Source organism: Rhopalosiphum maidis, chromosome 1 (assembly GCF_003676215.2).
Source record: "Rhopalosiphum maidis isolate BTI-1 chromosome 1, ASM367621v3, whole genome shotgun sequence".
Taxonomy (NCBI): Eukaryota; Metazoa; Arthropoda; class Insecta; order Hemiptera; family Aphididae; genus Rhopalosiphum; species Rhopalosiphum maidis.
Genome location: NC_040877.1, coordinates 25,881,607 through 25,899,434, shown reverse-complemented (window position 1 = coordinate 25,899,434; position 17,828 = coordinate 25,881,607). Strand labels below are relative to the sequence as shown.

At 30.6% G+C, this 17,828-nt stretch overlaps 1 protein-coding gene across 4 annotated transcripts in view; it reads right to left on the bottom strand.

The window, feature by feature from the left end:
• Positions 1–1,507: 1,507 nt before the first annotated feature.
• Positions 1,508–17,828, bottom strand: part of LOC113548785 (teneurin-m) — a 68,051-nt gene continuing 51,730 nt past the window's right edge. For 2 of the 4 annotated variants that reach the window (XM_026949847.1, XM_026949848.1), the window contains exons 6-32: positions 17,520–17,654; positions 15,446–15,723; positions 14,415–14,631; positions 13,829–14,023; positions 13,545–13,754; positions 13,052–13,387; positions 12,546–12,753; positions 11,847–11,873; positions 10,782–10,998; positions 10,527–10,703; positions 9,755–10,416; positions 9,445–9,680; positions 8,919–9,362; positions 7,443–7,623; positions 6,779–7,362; positions 6,453–6,698; positions 6,207–6,375; positions 5,947–6,124; positions 5,602–5,884; positions 5,368–5,539; positions 5,024–5,281; positions 4,718–4,946; positions 4,279–4,598; positions 3,873–4,216; positions 3,626–3,786; positions 3,277–3,552; positions 1,508–3,180 (exon numbers count right to left, since the gene is read on the bottom strand). In XM_026949847.1, coding sequence (XP_026805648.1) covers positions 2,725–3,180; positions 3,277–3,552; positions 3,626–3,786; positions 3,873–4,216; positions 4,279–4,598; positions 4,718–4,946; positions 5,024–5,281; positions 5,368–5,539; positions 5,602–5,884; positions 5,947–6,124; positions 6,207–6,375; positions 6,453–6,698; positions 6,779–7,362; positions 7,443–7,623; positions 8,919–9,362; positions 9,445–9,680; positions 9,755–10,416; positions 10,527–10,703; positions 10,782–10,998; positions 11,847–11,873; positions 12,546–12,753; positions 13,052–13,387; positions 13,545–13,754; positions 13,829–14,023; positions 14,415–14,631; positions 15,446–15,723; positions 17,520–17,654 — 7,199 coding nt within the window. In that variant the 3' untranslated portion in view covers positions 1,508–2,724. The remainder of the gene's footprint in view (positions 3,181–3,276; positions 3,553–3,625; positions 3,787–3,872; positions 4,217–4,278; positions 4,599–4,717; positions 4,947–5,023; positions 5,282–5,367; positions 5,540–5,601; positions 5,885–5,946; positions 6,125–6,206; positions 6,376–6,452; positions 6,699–6,778; positions 7,363–7,442; positions 7,624–8,918; positions 9,363–9,444; positions 9,681–9,754; positions 10,417–10,526; positions 10,704–10,781; positions 10,999–11,846; positions 11,874–12,545; positions 12,754–13,051; positions 13,388–13,544; positions 13,755–13,828; positions 14,024–14,414; positions 14,632–15,445; positions 15,724–17,519; positions 17,655–17,828) is intronic. The other 2 variants (XM_026949849.1, XM_026949850.1) reach the window with 2 other exon arrangements.

Sequence of the window (17,828 nt, the reverse complement as noted above, 5' to 3'; positions counted from 1 at the left end):
TATGTATTGATCATACGGGTATAAAAAATAATTATCCTATTTTATATTTAGATATTCAACTTAACATGCATCTAAACTATTAACTACTCATTTTCAGACTACATACGTATAGATAAATCTAAGAACCATAGAGAATTTAGGTAATCACTTTTCAAAACACATTTAGAAAATTAATCAAACTACTTTTAACTACTTAATTTATCTAATTTAATAGTTATGTTATTTAAATTGCATTATTAGATTAATAAGTATCATGTCTGTATTAAATATAATAATTCAATATTGCAAGATTAGAAAAAACTAGTCTAACGTTTTAACAGTCAAGTTTAGTAATAGATTATCGAAGGAAATAGCTCTTAAAAAAATAAAAAACAAGTAAAAAAATAAAGATTTTTTTCTGAATATATGAAAAAAATAACTTACACATACAACATTACCTATGGGCTATGATTTGAAATTAATCTCAAATAAAACATATTCAAAATAATATATTATAACACATTTTGTTATAATATTTTAACATGGTAGATCATACGAGTACATGAAGATACAAATTAATAAAATGTAGGGGATACTTCAAATAGGTAATCTAGAAAATAAAAGAATTTTCTATTACATAATTCCAATATTTATAACAATTATAATTTATAGAACAAAGACATTCAAATGCATTATTGATATGTAAAAAAATGATTTTAAAAAATGTATTTATTAAACTTTAGAGTATTAAATAGTAAGGTACTGTTATTTTTATATCTGTTGAATTTAATATAAATTATATACATTGAAATCTCATAAAAGAATGCAGTGTACCCATGGATAATTTCCTTATTTTTATATAAACAAACTAACTTAATAATATTGTAATTTTTACTCCCTAAATATTTCAACAAATTTTATATTATGTAATGCATACTTACCTGTTTAATTAATAAGTTACTTTTTATTATCATTCTTTTTTTTTTCTTATAGTAAATGCATTGAAAATTTAATATTTCTTCGTTTCAATTTCAATTGGTGTGGAAATAAAAAAAATCCATAATATAACTAATTCAATTTTTATTTCAATAATAAATATCATGTATTACTCCAAACTAATTCATGTATCGTCTTAAAGTATACATATTTATAAATATAATATATATATATATATATGTATATAATTTATGTACATAATAAGTCTGCATGAAAAAAAAAGTATATTTACAAGTCATCTATAGGCTAAGGCTAAGAAAGAACATGAAACATTTCCATGTTTAATCAACGTCAGTTCTGTATAAAACACATAACTATTTCTACATGTATTTTGTATATATTACATGTTTTTCAGTTAATTAATATAAGGCCCTATAATACTGTATAGTTATTAGTGTGATCATATTTTTTTTTCTTTAATCGTAAAGCAAATTACACAAATTAAAAAAAAAAAATATATTTATATAAATATAATATACCTATCTTAATAGTATTTTTTCAGTTACTAAATTAAATCGTTTGTTATATGCTGTTATTATAGAGTTAACCATGTAGGTTGCTATATATTATTATTATAATAAAGCCTAACGCACCATATACGAATAACTGTATAAACTACTTCTTCTTCTTTTTTTTTTTTTTTTTAATTGTCATGCAAGCAATTAATTAACATAGTCTAATAATCATAATAGACATATGTTATTGATTATGGTAACATTACATTATCATTAAGTTATATATATATATATATCATTTAATTGTAATGTAATACGTAAAAATAATAAGAAAAACAAAAATAATAAACAATTGCACAAAAAAAAAAAAAATTAACAATCTATATTTACAATTCAGTTGATTTTTATTTACAAAAAAGTTTCTGTTTGAATGGATATACAAATCATCTGTTTCAATGACGTGTGTAAATATAATTACATACACTTGTGAAAAAGAAAAGTTTTAACAAGATCACAATAGAACAAACTATTACTGAATAACACAAATTATACATCGTGTTACATAATATTACGAAGGGTCAAAAAAATAAAAAATAAAAATAATAATGATTAATATGGATATTTATTCTCGGGTGAAATATGGTACCAATTTTTGGTTCCCGAGTGTACCAATACAAAAATATATGTATTTTTCGTTATATATATTTTTTTAAATATATAAATCAAGACGTAAGAAGAACTATGAGTATTTAAAATTAAATTATTGTGTTATTTACTCGCTCAGATGACTAGATACTATTGGTTATTATTTTCTTTTTTTCAATTAAAAACAAATCACGGCCTGGAAGATGTATATGATCAGACGTGTATCGAATGGACGGAAATTGAGCATTTGATAAAAAATAAAATACGTGAAAATGGATTAAAATCTTAACTTTTTTGATAAGGACGACGAATGGAATAATGATTTAAAAACAATACGCAAAATGTCTAAAATCGAAACGTCGTTGGGCTGGTGGGTCATTTACGAGACAGAGTGGTTATGGTCATGGAGTAGGGCGAAACGGATATTGAACATATTATTGATCGTAGACCGGTGAATAAGTTAAGCGAGTAATAAATAAATAAATTAATAATAATAATAGTAGATAATAATAGTATAATAATAATAATAATAACATGTTGAAGTATATATTATAAATATAATAATAATAATAATAATAATGATAATCGTAAATAAATAATAAGTAAACGTTGGCACTATACATCCGATTGGGCCCTAATTAAGTACCGTTCATTCGTCCTTGGTGGTCTTTTTGTAATGCGTTCGTCTGTTTCTTTTCTTCCGGTTTGGCGTTTTCTGGAACCTTATGTTTCCGGGGTCGTCGGCTAGCTGCGGTCTGTGGCCACTGACGTCGTGTATGACCTGTCCCTCGTAACCGTCCACTCGGCCGCGATTCACCAGTTCCTCTCGCTCCTCGGTATTCCACTCTGCCCTGGCACCCCTCGACCCGGCTGCCACCAGCGAACGCTCAGACTCCCATGCGCGCTCAACCGCTCGCTTGTGCGCATGCTTCAGCAACCGGTGACGTTCCTGTTGCGGGTCCGTACCGTACCGAATCGATATCAGTGCCTCGGCACTCAGAAGCCTCAGCTCCCTACCGTCTGCTGTCTCGTGGGTGGTCACGTTGAACATGCCACCCAGTCGTTTCAACTCTTCCATGTCATCAGTCTGCTTAAGCGCGTTGTCCTGTAAAAACACACATTTTCCGTTATCGTCTCGGGTCTAACCGTTTTCGTTGATATTATCTTATGATACTACTTTGAACAATCGAAAAAACTGTACCTTGACAAAATAGAATAGATCCTTGTCGTGTTGTTCAAAATGCAAGTCCAAGAAATACGACCCGTTGAACACGGACATGACAACATCTTGTACGACGCTGTTATCTCCGTCCACCACGGATATCAACGCTAGACCTTCGTTGCTACGCGACACCAGCACACCTTCGCCGAATATGGATCTCTGGAATGCCACTCTTGGCAACAGGTTTCTCGTCTGTGTTTCCATCTTCAATAGTGGCTCAGGAATGAATCCAAATTCACCAAACAATGACATTTCCTTCAGGAGAAAAAATTAATAGAAACGTTAGTTACTATCGTGTTTATAACATTCATAGCTATTTTTCAAATACCTTTTCCACAATACACTGAAGTCCAGACACGACATTAAACTGAGGCGTAAGTTGTGGAGAGGACACCTTTGCGCTTGGCTGATGTAGTTGAGTTCTCGTGTAAGACGATCCGATCATGTTTCCAATATCATAACCGTAAAGTTTCAACCAACTATTCAAGTCTATAAGACACAGTCAATTAATAATATAATATAGCACGTATTTATTGATGTTTTATAAAATGTTTGATAATAGTTTTATTTCGTACCTGTCATGTAATTAATATTTTGTGCGCTACTCGAACTGATTGGGTCATTATTTTGGAATCTATAGATAAATATGTCCGTGGGATAGCTAAGTCTTGACGATAATCGTTCCCAGTCAGGAGTAATCCATTGACCAACAGAAGAGTCATACCACTTTTTATCAAGATAAATAAGTCTAGTATGCGGATCCAAAATTCCGCCATGGAAGTCGATTGGAATGTATAAGTCTGGATGGCTATCTTTTATGAGCCCACCAAATGGAGTTCTTGTAATTTCTTTAATTATGTTTCCAGAAACATCGAAAACAGCCAATGGTGATCCGTTTTGATCAGTAGCAACAAAGAACCTAACATAAACACAAATAAATTAATTATAACATGCAATATTATTTTATTTTATGTAACTTACCTTTGTTCAGGTGAATCAATTGCAATCAAAGTGTTACGATCATCATACAAGTAATGGAAAGTTCTTCCTGTACTTGGGTAGTGTATGGCCATTACTAAATTAGGCCGTTGAGGATCAGTATAAAGGAATTGAGTTACGTTTTCACCTGTGTTTCTGATACCTAACAAGCGATTTTTGTGATCATAGTAATAAGAAACACTAAAACGGTCACTTTCGGTAGCATCACTAAGTAATCCCATGTCGTTATAGTTTAAGTGTGTTTCACCTCGTTTAGATACAAAACCTCGTGTATCATAACTATAAAGTTGAACATCAGCTACCTATAAATTTACATTTTTGTTTTAGTTATAAAGTATATTATTACATATTTTATCGTTCTAATACATATCTATGAATTTTAAGTAGTGGTAATAAATTAGAAATCTAGACCCTTTCTCACCTGAACCACTCTATCACCGACATCGTAACCCAATGTCAATTTTTGACCATAATCCATGACACCAATAACATTGCCATTTTCATCGTAGATATACTTCCAGTCGTTACTACCAGCCACTTCAAACAAATGACCATCGGCACTGTAAGTCATTGTGTTTTGAATTTTTGTTCTGCCCAGAGTAATCTTTTGAGATGAAATTCTATTTCTGACATCATATTCTAATTCCATTCTATATATAAAAAAAAAAAAATCAATAATTGTTTATTTACATTGAATGCTCACAAAAATATTTACACAAAATCTTACCTATACACATCCATAGACTTTATGTTGGTCATTATAGATTTCAGACGACCATGATTGTCATACTCAGATATAGAGAAAAATTGTTTAGCAGTATCATGTATGACAGTCTTATTAAAAGTATTTTTGTAAATTCTTAAGTCACTTATGCTTTCTAGTGTCCCAATATTTTGATTATATTTCAGTTTTAACTGTGAGAGTTCTTTGTTACCGATAGTGACATCAATGGAAGTTACTCGTGCATTACCATCTACTTGGTACCTAAAAAATAATAATTATAAAATTAAATAATGAGGAAAATAGTAATTGTGTAGTCATACATATTAAGCTTCATGTATTTAACTTACTTCAAATGCGTATTATGTAATCCACATTTTGCACTGAACAAATAACGTTCATCTTTGATCATACCCAGATGATAACGAATTTCGTGTTTTAACTCAAAACCAGGTTCAACAACATTTATATTTTTTACCAAATTTGTATTAGCTTGATAAGTATAATGTATAGATAACATACCTTAAAAAATATATTATTATTAAAATTTGTGATTAACTCAAAATAATATTAGTTATGCATACCAGCTAATATTATTTCAATGTTTCCATGTTGGTCATATAAGTAAGATACACGGCCAGATTGATGTGGATAAATTTTCGCCAAAATATTTGTGTTGTCATCGTATCTTAATTCATATGGGTGTGGGCTTACTGGTGAATGATATTGATACTTATAGAAACCTAATGAGGTTTGTATTGAAAACGCGTGTATGTGTCCTCTAGGAGTTGTTAGTGATTGAAGAGCACCAGATTCGTCGTATTGTAACAGGTAATCACTACCTCTTGGGGTAGTCACTTTCAATGGCTGTACAATAAATGTTTATTAAATATTTATAAACATAGGTTTGTTAAAATTTAAAAACTTACCAAGCTACTAAACATATCTTTGAAAACGTAAAGCGTAGATTTGCCATCTGCATAACGAATTTCAGCTAATCGACCGGCCCTATCATAGCCGTATATTTCTTTAAGGTCACCCCAACGCCATACACTAAGTCGACTAAAACGATCGTATGTCAACTCCACTTCTGAATATATTTTGTTCCTATTAAAAAAGTAAATAGATACAGTTTAATCAAGTTAAATAATATATGTATAATACATAAAATAATTTGACAATAATTTACCTAGGTCCCCATCTAAACGGTCTTCCAGCGATATCGTAGGTTATATTTAATAATTCAATATGTTCGTCAATAAATGCTGCCACGGTCGCACTATCTCTGTCAAACTCGAGAGATACAATGTTTTCACCGTTTATTCGTAATTTTTTACCCACTTGGGCAACAGATTTGGCTGTAAATTAAATGTTTTAATTTTAAAATTGGATTTATATAATAATATTATTTATTCTTATATAGAGATATTATTACCTTCACCAGGTTTTAATTTGCCTCCTGATTGTCCTCTTAGATAGTATCTCCATTCAAACCTATTTGCTAATTCAGATCCTATTTCGGTTTTTAATTTTCCCGGTACGGGGTAACTTTCTACTAATACTGAGTTAGCTTCCATTAGTACTGCATAAGGAACTGACTCAATTGTCACTCGGTTTCCCCAAGATGTTTCCGATACAATATCACCTTCACTGGTTATTGAAGTATGTTCTTCTGAACCACCTAATAAAAAAAACCAATTGTATAAGTATTTACATAATTTATTTAAATTATAATAGATCAAATGAAAATGAAAAATATACCTAATTTTGTTTCTACAGACGTCCCCTTAATTAACATTGTTGTTGGTTGACTATCATCGTTATATACCATTACAGTTGCTCCTTTTACGCTCAAGTCAAATGCCAATCTAATGAGTTTTCCAGTAGGTGTAACAGCGCCAGTTAATCGTCCAAAATCATCGTAAGTGTACACATAACCTCTACCAGCTGAATCTAACTTTGATCGTAATAAGCCAGACGGCCCATAATAATCAAAAGTTATATTGTAATTATCTGGAGTGTTAACCTCCGTTAATAGTTTCATACGAGACATTCGTAATCTACATTTCTGACCCTTAGTATTTTCGATTGAATTGACTTGCTGAGCATGATCTCTTAATAAGAACACTTTATTTCCAGCTGCATCAGTAACAGAACTTAGTTTTCCACTACTGGTGAATTGATTGTAAGTGAATTGATAACTAGTCTCTCCAGTAAGAATATTACGAGTTGTGATATGTTGGCCAAAACGGTTGAAAACATAAAGTTCTTGAGTGGTCGGCGAGTAAACTTCATATTCACGTGTAGCTGTAGCTTCAGGAGACCTCGACATAATAGATCTTATTCTGAAATATTTATTAGATTTTATAAATAAATAATAAAAATACAGCTAAAATGCTAAAATACATATATTTTTGAAACCTACCTATAATTTGCTTGATCTGCGACATGGATTACACCATCGGGAGATATAGTGATTGACGAAATTGTATTAAACTTTGCCGTCGCTGCTAAATAATGATCTTCTTCATAACAGTCACACCCACGGTCCAAACAATTACATTTTGACTCCGTACCAGCAAAACGAGAAATCTTACCTTCAGTGCCTAAAATATAAAAATTATTAAAATTTAAGTTAGAGTTATTATATAAGTTTGTTATTTATATAATATAATTTATGATTAAATACAAAATAATATTACATAAGCACTACGAATTTTAAACTTTGAAAACTAATAATATTATATTTTAAATAATTATAAGTAATAATTACTTATATATTAAATTAGTTTAAATTATATTAAAAATAAATAAATATGAATATACAATATGTGCAGTATGAATTTATAGTTATATAACACTCATTGTGTAATTTAAAAAATAATTTTCTGAATTGAATCATGTTTAATGTACCTAAATCATGCACATCCTAAATAGATTAGAAAATGACCTTCTACTCTTTCGAAGGTATGTAACTATAATGTTTAAACATAATTAATAAATGATCTACATTCTGTTTTAGATTCTTAGCTAGTCAATGAGTTGGTTTTAAAATGATGTGAATTTTTTATGTGTCTGAAAATACTTAATAGTAGAAAAAATGCTTTTATCTTTAAAATTAAAAGTTTATACAATTTCAATCAATACATTTTATAAATTAATTTTTTTTTTTTTTTAATCGATGTAGTTTTATAACAAACTATTTACCATATAAATTTGAAACATTTCTTTATTACTCATAATTTTATAAATTATCATTTTTTATACTCAATGAAATTTTCAATTCATAATATTAAACTATTTATATCATGTATTTATTTACACCATTATACGATACGTTGGTAGTGACTCATGAGTTCATAATCATAATAATAACAATAAGTATTATTATGTGAAATAATAGTATTCTATTAAATATTTTTGGTTCTATTGATTATTATTTTTTAAATGCCTGTATTACAGTGATTTACTGTATGATGAAATTAATAAGATACCTACGTATTATAAAATAAAATTACTAATCAGAATTATCATTTAACGTCCTTTTGAAACAAATAATTTTGACAGTATATCAGGGGCGGCCAATCGCAAACAATTTTAAAGTCGATCATGTTAAAATTGATTTTAGTAATTAAATTAGAACACTTGTTGTATATTTATATACATTTTATACAAGTATCTTTCTTAATAATTATAGTTATTCAATAATAAAAAAACATTTTTATGGAAGTCGATCCTCAAAGGTGAAATATATTTTAGGTAGATCACTACCAAAAAAGTTTGGCCACCCTGGTATATATTAATTGGTTTTAGACGACTAAAGAAATTAAAATAAATTATTCGTTTTATAAACCAAAACGCATGTATTAAAATAATTGTATTAACAAATACCGAAACTTACTTATAACTCTAATCCTATTTGTTCTCTGTGAATCCGATTCAGCGACATACATATTTCCATTAGGTGCAAATGCAATACTCTGAGGCATAACTAACGCAGTTTGTATAGCTAGTTCTTGATCTGTATTTAAACCAATACGTCCAACGGGTGGACAGTGCATTGGACGGCCAGCAATAACTTTTAATCGGTTGTCTGTGGTCAATTTCAGTACCATATGGTCGTCGATAATGTGTAAAGTGTTATCTAAGGGGTTGATACTAAGATCAGTTGGCCACCTTAGATGCACTTCACCCGTATTTAAAGTCCCTTCACATGGTATAGGTTTCCAGTGTGATTTATGCATATGGTTACCAATCAAAGTAGATACTAAACCATCTTTGTCCACCATTCGAATGTTTGTTCCATCGGCAAAGTATAAAATATTATCTGAAGATATGGCAACACCTAAAATAAAATAAAAATTGTATTTTTATAGATTTTTTTTATTTTTATTTAATATTAAAACTATTTATTGGTATGTATATACCTTTGGGGTAAGCTAGTTTTGCATCTCTAGCTAATGCACCATCTCCACAATGTGCTTCATCTCCTGGTAGACAACGTTCACCCGAACCAACTGCTGGTTCCCAATTATGATCTGGGTCAGAAAAGTTATTTGGGTTTTTAACTTTTAGAATTTGATGACTCTCTGGATCAGAAATAAACAATGATCCATCTAAAGGACTAACAGCGATATGATACCGATATGAAACCCTTGTAACACTATGAAATACAATAATATAAAATTAATATTTTGTTTTACAACAACTAAAATTAATAATAAATTGTATTCTCACTTTAATCTGACAACGGTTTTAACTGTACCGTCTGTCATGATACGTCGAATCAGATTAAAATCACCAACATATATCGAGCCATCAGGGGCAGAAGCTAATGCGACTGGAGCCAAAAGTCTTTGTTTTAATCCATTATCACCATCACAATCTACACAATCTAATGGTCTTTGATGTCCATCACCCATAGTAGTCAGTATAATTCTAGGCTTTTGTTTCAAATAAATATTCGATCCATCACCCTTTTGCAGTATCCCTTCATGAAAGTTGTAACGATGGTGAATATCTAGATTCCAAGAGCCTACTTCTGAAATACTCATATCATTTCCACTTAGTTTGGTTGTCTGAACATCCCAAACAATATTTCGGCAATCGGTATACTCATATCCGACCTTAACCAAGGCTGTTGTAACTCCATATACGTTTTGGCGATAAACATTAAGTCTATTCCAAGCGTATGTATATTTTATAACAGGATCAGCCTCGAATATCTTTTCAAAAAGTATTCCTTCAATGGTTATTCTTAAGTGAATCAATTTCAAAGTTGGCGGAATTGTCTCGGGTGTAAGTTGTAATTGTATTGTAGATAAATATCCAGCTGATCTAGAGCTATGGTAAACCAAATTTAACCCTGTTCCTGGAATCTGGAAGGTTTCTTGGACGACCTAATTTAAATTATATATTTTAATTAAAATATTAATGTATATAGTACATTTAAATATAAAAGTTGAAAAATACACACTATTAAATAAATAATACAAAATAAACTATTAACCTGCGATTCCGCTAAAACTGCACTTTTATCGGACCAAGATCCTTGAAAACCATGTTTCCAAGACGCTAATACGACGGGTTTCATAAGATCATAATCATGAGCTTTACAAGCTTGTCCGCTAAGTTGAATACCTTTATCGTCAGTCAATGACATCAATATTGTCTCAATAATAACGATCTACCAATTTATAATTTAAACGAAAAAATTAGTTTATTTATATAATTTTAAATTTCCAATCATCCAAATAAATATTACCTCATTCCAAGGTACGTTTACAATTTGAGTTTGTGCTTTAAATGGGCTTCTACCAAACTGCAAAGTTACAGCTCCTCCTCCATTTACTAATAAATCAAACCAACCATCTTCACGAGTTAATGTGAATCCTTCGGGTGCAATGTTCGTGCTAACACGAACACCCATTAATCCCATTCCAGTTGACGTAACAACTCGACCACGAATAACAGCTGATCGGCTAAATAAAATAAATATTTTGTTTAATTCTAATGTTTTCTTGAGTTTGAATTAAAAACCAAAAAATCTAATTTACTGTATTTAACGTGCTATGCATAAAAATGTTAAAACAATAATAATAATAAAAAAATAATAAAACAATATTCAACTAAGTAAAAGGAAATTAATCTGGGATGATATTACGTCACTTTTTTATTTTTAAACTGTAAAACAATTTTAATTTAATTAATTTATATATTTCCCCCCCAGCGAGTGTATGTATTTTTGAATTTGATTAGGTACACAAAATTACAATGTTAAAATACATTTCACTTGAATGATTATTTATAAACCATACGACAAAGCATCAAGTGATAGAATTTGTGTTACGTATCTAATTATTTCCAGTTAACGGAACCAAACACAAAACGTCACAATTTATTAAAACAACACAAACATATACAACTACAAATGAAGAATAAAGCTTTGACGAGTACACAATACAAAGGGTTTTTTTGGATAAAAGCGTATAGGTCATGCAAGCGAAAGCTCATTTTATTCCTAATCAAATGGTGAAATATATTTAATTAAACATATCGTATAGTAATGATGAAAGGTCTATCAATATTTTATTACTAATACGCATTGAAAGTTAATTCATTCGAAAATTAATGTGAATTTTATTTTATAATTTTTTTATTTTTTATTAAAATATAATTGTGTGAAAAATGCTAATTTTTGCTAAGCGAAATATATAGGAGAAGACGTAAGAGAATAAAAACACCCGTAAAAAATAAAAGGAGTTATATTTCCCTTCAAAAATAATACAAAAACAAAATCCATTCTGGGCAAACTATGGCCATTTCTTACCTCGTGTTGAAGTGACTCCAGAAAATGCTGGAAACAAGATAATATTCGAAAGAAAGCGTTAGGCTTTAGTTAAGTAATAAAAAAAAAGTATATAGATATTTTTATTTAATTGTTTTTTTTTTTTACGCAATTGTTAATGAAAAATATGAATCCCTATTAGTACACATTAAGCATAGGTACACATTAAGCTGCTTGGTAGTCATTAATTGTAATGTTAAATGCAAGCACTACCTTTCAACATTTGCATATTATAAAAATTGAATGAAAAAAAAAAAATGAGTAAACAGAAAACATTTTTAAATTTATTTAATCTGATATTGTTTGTATGCATATGTCAAGAAGTGATGCTAACGACATTTAATCAATGGAGATTGGAAAATTGAGGAAAGGATATTTTCACATGGGCACAACGCAGTTTCAATAGAAAGATTCAAGACAGAAAACATTGAAGGTAACACCATACACAATAAACACAGTCACTTAAGAATTTCAATTTATATAATACATCGATATGTGTTTATCATTTTCTGGCATTCCGATATTCTCTCAATAATGCAATATTTTAACATTTTGGAGAACTACGGAATTTCTAGTAATTTACTAGTCCTATTCGTTCCCCGAGTACAACAAAGTATGAGTTATAGTCATTACAAAAATAAAAATAAAAATAATAATAATAATAATATACTTAAAAATTACCTTTCATTGAATGTATCAGGTCTAACATAATTTTGTAGACTGCCTTCTTCGATTAAAAACTTTGTTCGTTCAAAAAATGATGCAGTTATTGCCGGAGGCTGTTTCCGCAAGAGAATGTCAATGGGCTTTGGCGATGATACGCAGTGCTGACTACTACGACACAAATGGTTTAAACAACATTCTGGATCCTCGCAATCCATAAGACCATCTGCACAAACACAATATTATTATTAATTATATATTTTACATAAAAATACGACATTTGGATAAATTTTGACATTGTCCATAATAAAGTTGTCCCACTCCCTAATTAATATTTTACATGATCATAGGTTCAAAAATATGAAGACATTTTTGGAGGTTTAAATTAATTTAAATCCAACCTTTGTATGTCTATACCTATCATGGTGGGATAATATTGTGAGGCTAATTACATTTTTACACATTTTACGAGTATTTTTTATGGATCCGTGAGGTTTTACTCTCTTACTGTTTTTTATAATCACCTTTGTCATTATCAATATTATCGTTACAATCCCGTTCTAATTGAGTATTGCAATCTAGGCCATCCCATCCATCGGCACATTTACACTGCCATACGTTATCACCGTTTACCCGGCACTGCCCGTGTCCAGAACAACTGTTTGGACATCCTTCGAGCGTACAATGCTTTCCATTCCAACCAGTGACACACAAACAAGTGCCATTTTTGCACTGTCCATGCTCATTGCATCGGCTATCGCATAGTTTGGAATTACAATATTGGCCAGACCAACCAGAGTGACAGGAACAAGTGTCACCTACACAATGACCATGTGTGCCACAGTCCAAGTCACACAGTTCTAAAAAATAATATATTATCCACATTAAATCTTAAAATAATCATCGGACGAAAAATGTAATAATAAAAAATCCATGATGCGTTTATGATTACTTAAACATTTTTTTTCATGCTTTATTTGCGTATATAAACTTAAGAACGAAGGAAATATATTTTACCTTTGGAACAATCTTCACCAGACCACATGGGTTCACACTGACATGTCTGTGCTTCCAAATCAAATGTCCCGTGTCCCGAACAATCGGGTAAACATTGTAGCGCATCTTTATCCATTTCGTCACAGTTGACGCCTTTCCAACCTTTTTTGCAAATACAAGTTCCTTCAACGCATACCCCGTGGCCACTACAATTTGGATTTGGGCAGTCCACTACATAGTTAAATGAAATAATTATAAATTACTATGCTTTGAATTTGTTGATAGTTGATTTTTCAAAACATTACCTTCAGAACAAAATTTCCCTTTGAAACCAAGTGCACAAATACATTTACCATTTGTGCAGTAACCATGGCCATTACAATCCGGTACTTCACATTCATCGTGCCTTAAATTACACTCTTTGCCTTTCCATCCAGGGTTGCACTGACATTCGCCATTTATGTACTCGCCTCTTTGGCTACATAATACTGGGCACACGCCTTTAATGGAAAAATAAAAATTACTATTTGAGCATTCCATTGCGAACAGCTTGTTATAAAATTGTAGCAATACAAATGTTTACATGCTTTGAAAGCACACCTCAAATATTATGCGTTTAAATAAAAATACATTAGTAACATATGGTACTATATAGTATCATCATTCTTAACACGAAAATCAATTATTTTCAAATAATAATGTTATGCATAGTGAAAAAATAATAATGATAAAGCAATATAATATGAAACATATATGTTAAAAAATTGTTAGTAAACAATTTTAAATAAAACGTGAATGAATCTAAAAATGGCCGAAGTGTTTGAATTCAGAGATACGCCTGTAGAAAAAAAAATAATAATAAAAATCAGAGTATAGGGTTAGTCTACTTACTGTCACTGCAGTCGTCTCCGCTAAATCCAGGGTTACACTGACAATGGCCTACCATGCATTCCCCTTTACCACTACATCCATTAGGGCAGCTCAAAGTCATATCTTGCGATACTGATGCCGAAAACGTCACCGTAGTTAAATCTCCATCGTCATTATACATCGATACAAACCAGTGGCCTGGTTCCAGATAATGTGTAACTTCCTTTTTAATAATTGACTGTAAAATTAATACCATTATTTATATTAAAATATGTATTTAATCGATTAATATTATACTAAAATATAATCAACAGACATTTTAGTTGGTTCCTCAAAATAATATTTTAAACATTTGACCTTATTTCCAATAACATTATCAAAGTTAAATTAAATTATGCTATGGTATTTATCTAATTATGTAATTATTAATATGTACTCTACAAAAGATAACTCGATTACCTATCAAATGCCAATAATTGTAATTTTTACATTGAATCGTCATGTTTATTTATAATGATGGAAATCACTTATCATAGTCAATTAATTATTTTACGTGACGTTATATTTGATACACAAGTATACTTTATAATATATTCTAACTTGTTTTAAAAAAATAAATGATACTACTATAAATTAAAACAAAATTCATTTTATAATAAAATAAGTATACAATTTATTTTATTTTAATAGTTTATTTAAAAACATATTACACTACAAGTAAACCTCCTAATTAATGTTATTTAAATCTTAACTAAAAAAATACAAGATGTTATTTTATTGTATATTAAACTTTTACAATAATGTCTATATATATTTTTTGAGGTATTTTATATTTGTAAAAAGTTGTCAGATTGTTTTTGAATTTTTATTTTAAACTTATTATTGTATAAAGAGCAATATATAATCCAATTGTTTTATTATAGTTTTAATATTGGAAATTTTTATTCCAATTAAATTAATATGTAGTAAATCATAGTATATATTGTTACTATGTTATTAAATTACTAAAACTGGCAAACGTATAGACGTATTAAAATGTTAGAAAAACTCACGTGTGTAGACCGGGTCTGTCGTGATTGAAAGCCATTGAGCAACTCCAATATCTCGTATTGGGTGTGCGTGGGCAGTGCGTTCCTTCGCCCGTACACGGCAATGCTGGCGCCTCTCGGAAAGTCATAGTTAAACCGAACGTAGGCAGCCCGCGGATGATAAAACTGGACATTCCAGTAGCCGAACGCCGGTATTTCTCCATCAATTTTATCGCCTAATGTTATCTGCGCAAAAGTAGTACCGTCGGGTGGTGCAGTCCTTACTGGGAATAACTTTGACCCTATACGACAAACGAAATAATAAGTAAAAATCCACTAATTCACATTAAACATTGCAATATGCTACCAGGTCAATAATTTTATATGCCGCTAAAATGTATAAAACTATGAGAAAATAAATAGTTTTATTTTCTTTTTTTTATCAAATGTAAAATGTAATTAAATCTACAGAATAAAATATTAGTTAATTATTATATTTTTTTTCTTGTACCAGAGGATTTATGAATAAATTAATAAATAAATATGTGAAATGTTTTTTTTTTTATATAATATTGACCAATAAACGACCAAGTTAACAAAGTAATTTTGTAGCACATTGCAACATCAATAAATTGCCTACCAGTATAACTACGTGCGTTTAATTTTAATCGTATTTCCTTATGGAAATTATTTAAACCTATTTCATATTCAATTTACACAAATTATCAAATATTTATAAAAATAAAATGTCATTATTCGTTTAAATTATTTGTTGATTGATAAATCGAATATACATTTATTATAGTTAGTTTAAACTGTAAATTAATATGTTTATGAAGTATATAATGGGAACTATTAAAGTTTATCGTGCAAATTATACTTATGATATTATTAAACTCATAAAATATTAATACAACAGCAAATAATATGTAAGCTACAGTTTTCGTATTTCTACGAAACACAATAACGATTATTGCTGTTGGTAAATACGTAAAACAACAATAACCAATTATATTAATACTATAAATAAAATCAACTAAACTACTAAAAAATTAAAGAAATTGTAAGCACCACTACCAAAACCATCTACAGAATCCAATACAACGCAAATAAGATATACTATATTTCCAATCACCGTGTACTAATCAAATTACTAAATTATTAAAAAAATATATTTAAAAAAAACCTGCAAATTCATTAGAGGTATTAAACTTCAAATTGTATGAAGTTACTTTTATGGTCCAGCTTAAGTTGTTGGTAGTCGTCGCCATTATTTTCGTCGTTTTATTATTTTTAAATGAGATATTGACGACTTACCTGTGTCACAAAACAGCAAAACGGGAGGAGGACACGAAACTGCGTCCACAGTTCGTTCGGGATATTCGGTCGTGGAAAACTCAGTCGTCCAAATCGTATCGGACGTCATGTTATCGAACGGCGTTAATGTCGGGTTTGTAGGTATGATATTAGTCGTGGTCATCGGATTGCCGTCATCGTCGTCCTGATCGAGACACGGACAGAAACAATCGCACTCTGCGCCGGACGATTGCAACGGTGGCATAGAGTTCAGCGGATTAGCGACGGGAGCGGTTCTTACGGGTTCAACAACCTGGTCGGCTCTGGGCAATGACAGGGACAAGGCGTACATCGGGCTTCCAGCTGAACCGTCGTCAGACGCTATCGTCAAATTTACCCGGATACGGTGCTCGGGATCTAACGGCACGATGTCCACGTTCCCATTCATGACTGTTATCGTCTTCGTCGTCATTGGAATCCTTCCGATACACAATCATGTCAGACGCCTGCCGTTTTCGATTTCTACGCGTCAATGGTGACTGTTTGGACGACGAAGACTTTACTTCCACCACGGCGTCGTACAATTGTCGGGGTAAAGCTCTGTTAGTGCGTGCATAAAGCGTGCGAGAGAATAAACTATTTTTTACCAGGTTATCATGCTGCACTACCGTACCATCACCGTTAGCTCCAACGTCATTATCACCGCCGTCAAGCAAGTCCAATGGTCGGTGATTTTGACGTTGTCGTTCCAAACTACGTTTACTACGTGCTCGGGTTTCTGGGTTTCGGGGACGCCACCTACCTGTGTTTTCCGAAGTTGATTTCGAGTGGTTCAGCGATTTCGGTATGGCCAGTGAGTCACCATTTCCACCGTTCTCGTCGACCAGCACCGAACACGATGCTGGACCTTGGTACGATAACCGCAAGAGATTGGATGCTGTAAACCAAATGGATAATTTTCATATTTATTTATATCGTCGATAGGTAATGCTGTTATATTTTTATTGAAATTTAAGAAAAAGTATTTTAATTTAAATAAATAAAATACGTTCTTTCGTTTTTGTTTAAATTATTATCAATGTATTTGTTTTTTTTTTTTTTTTTTTTTTTT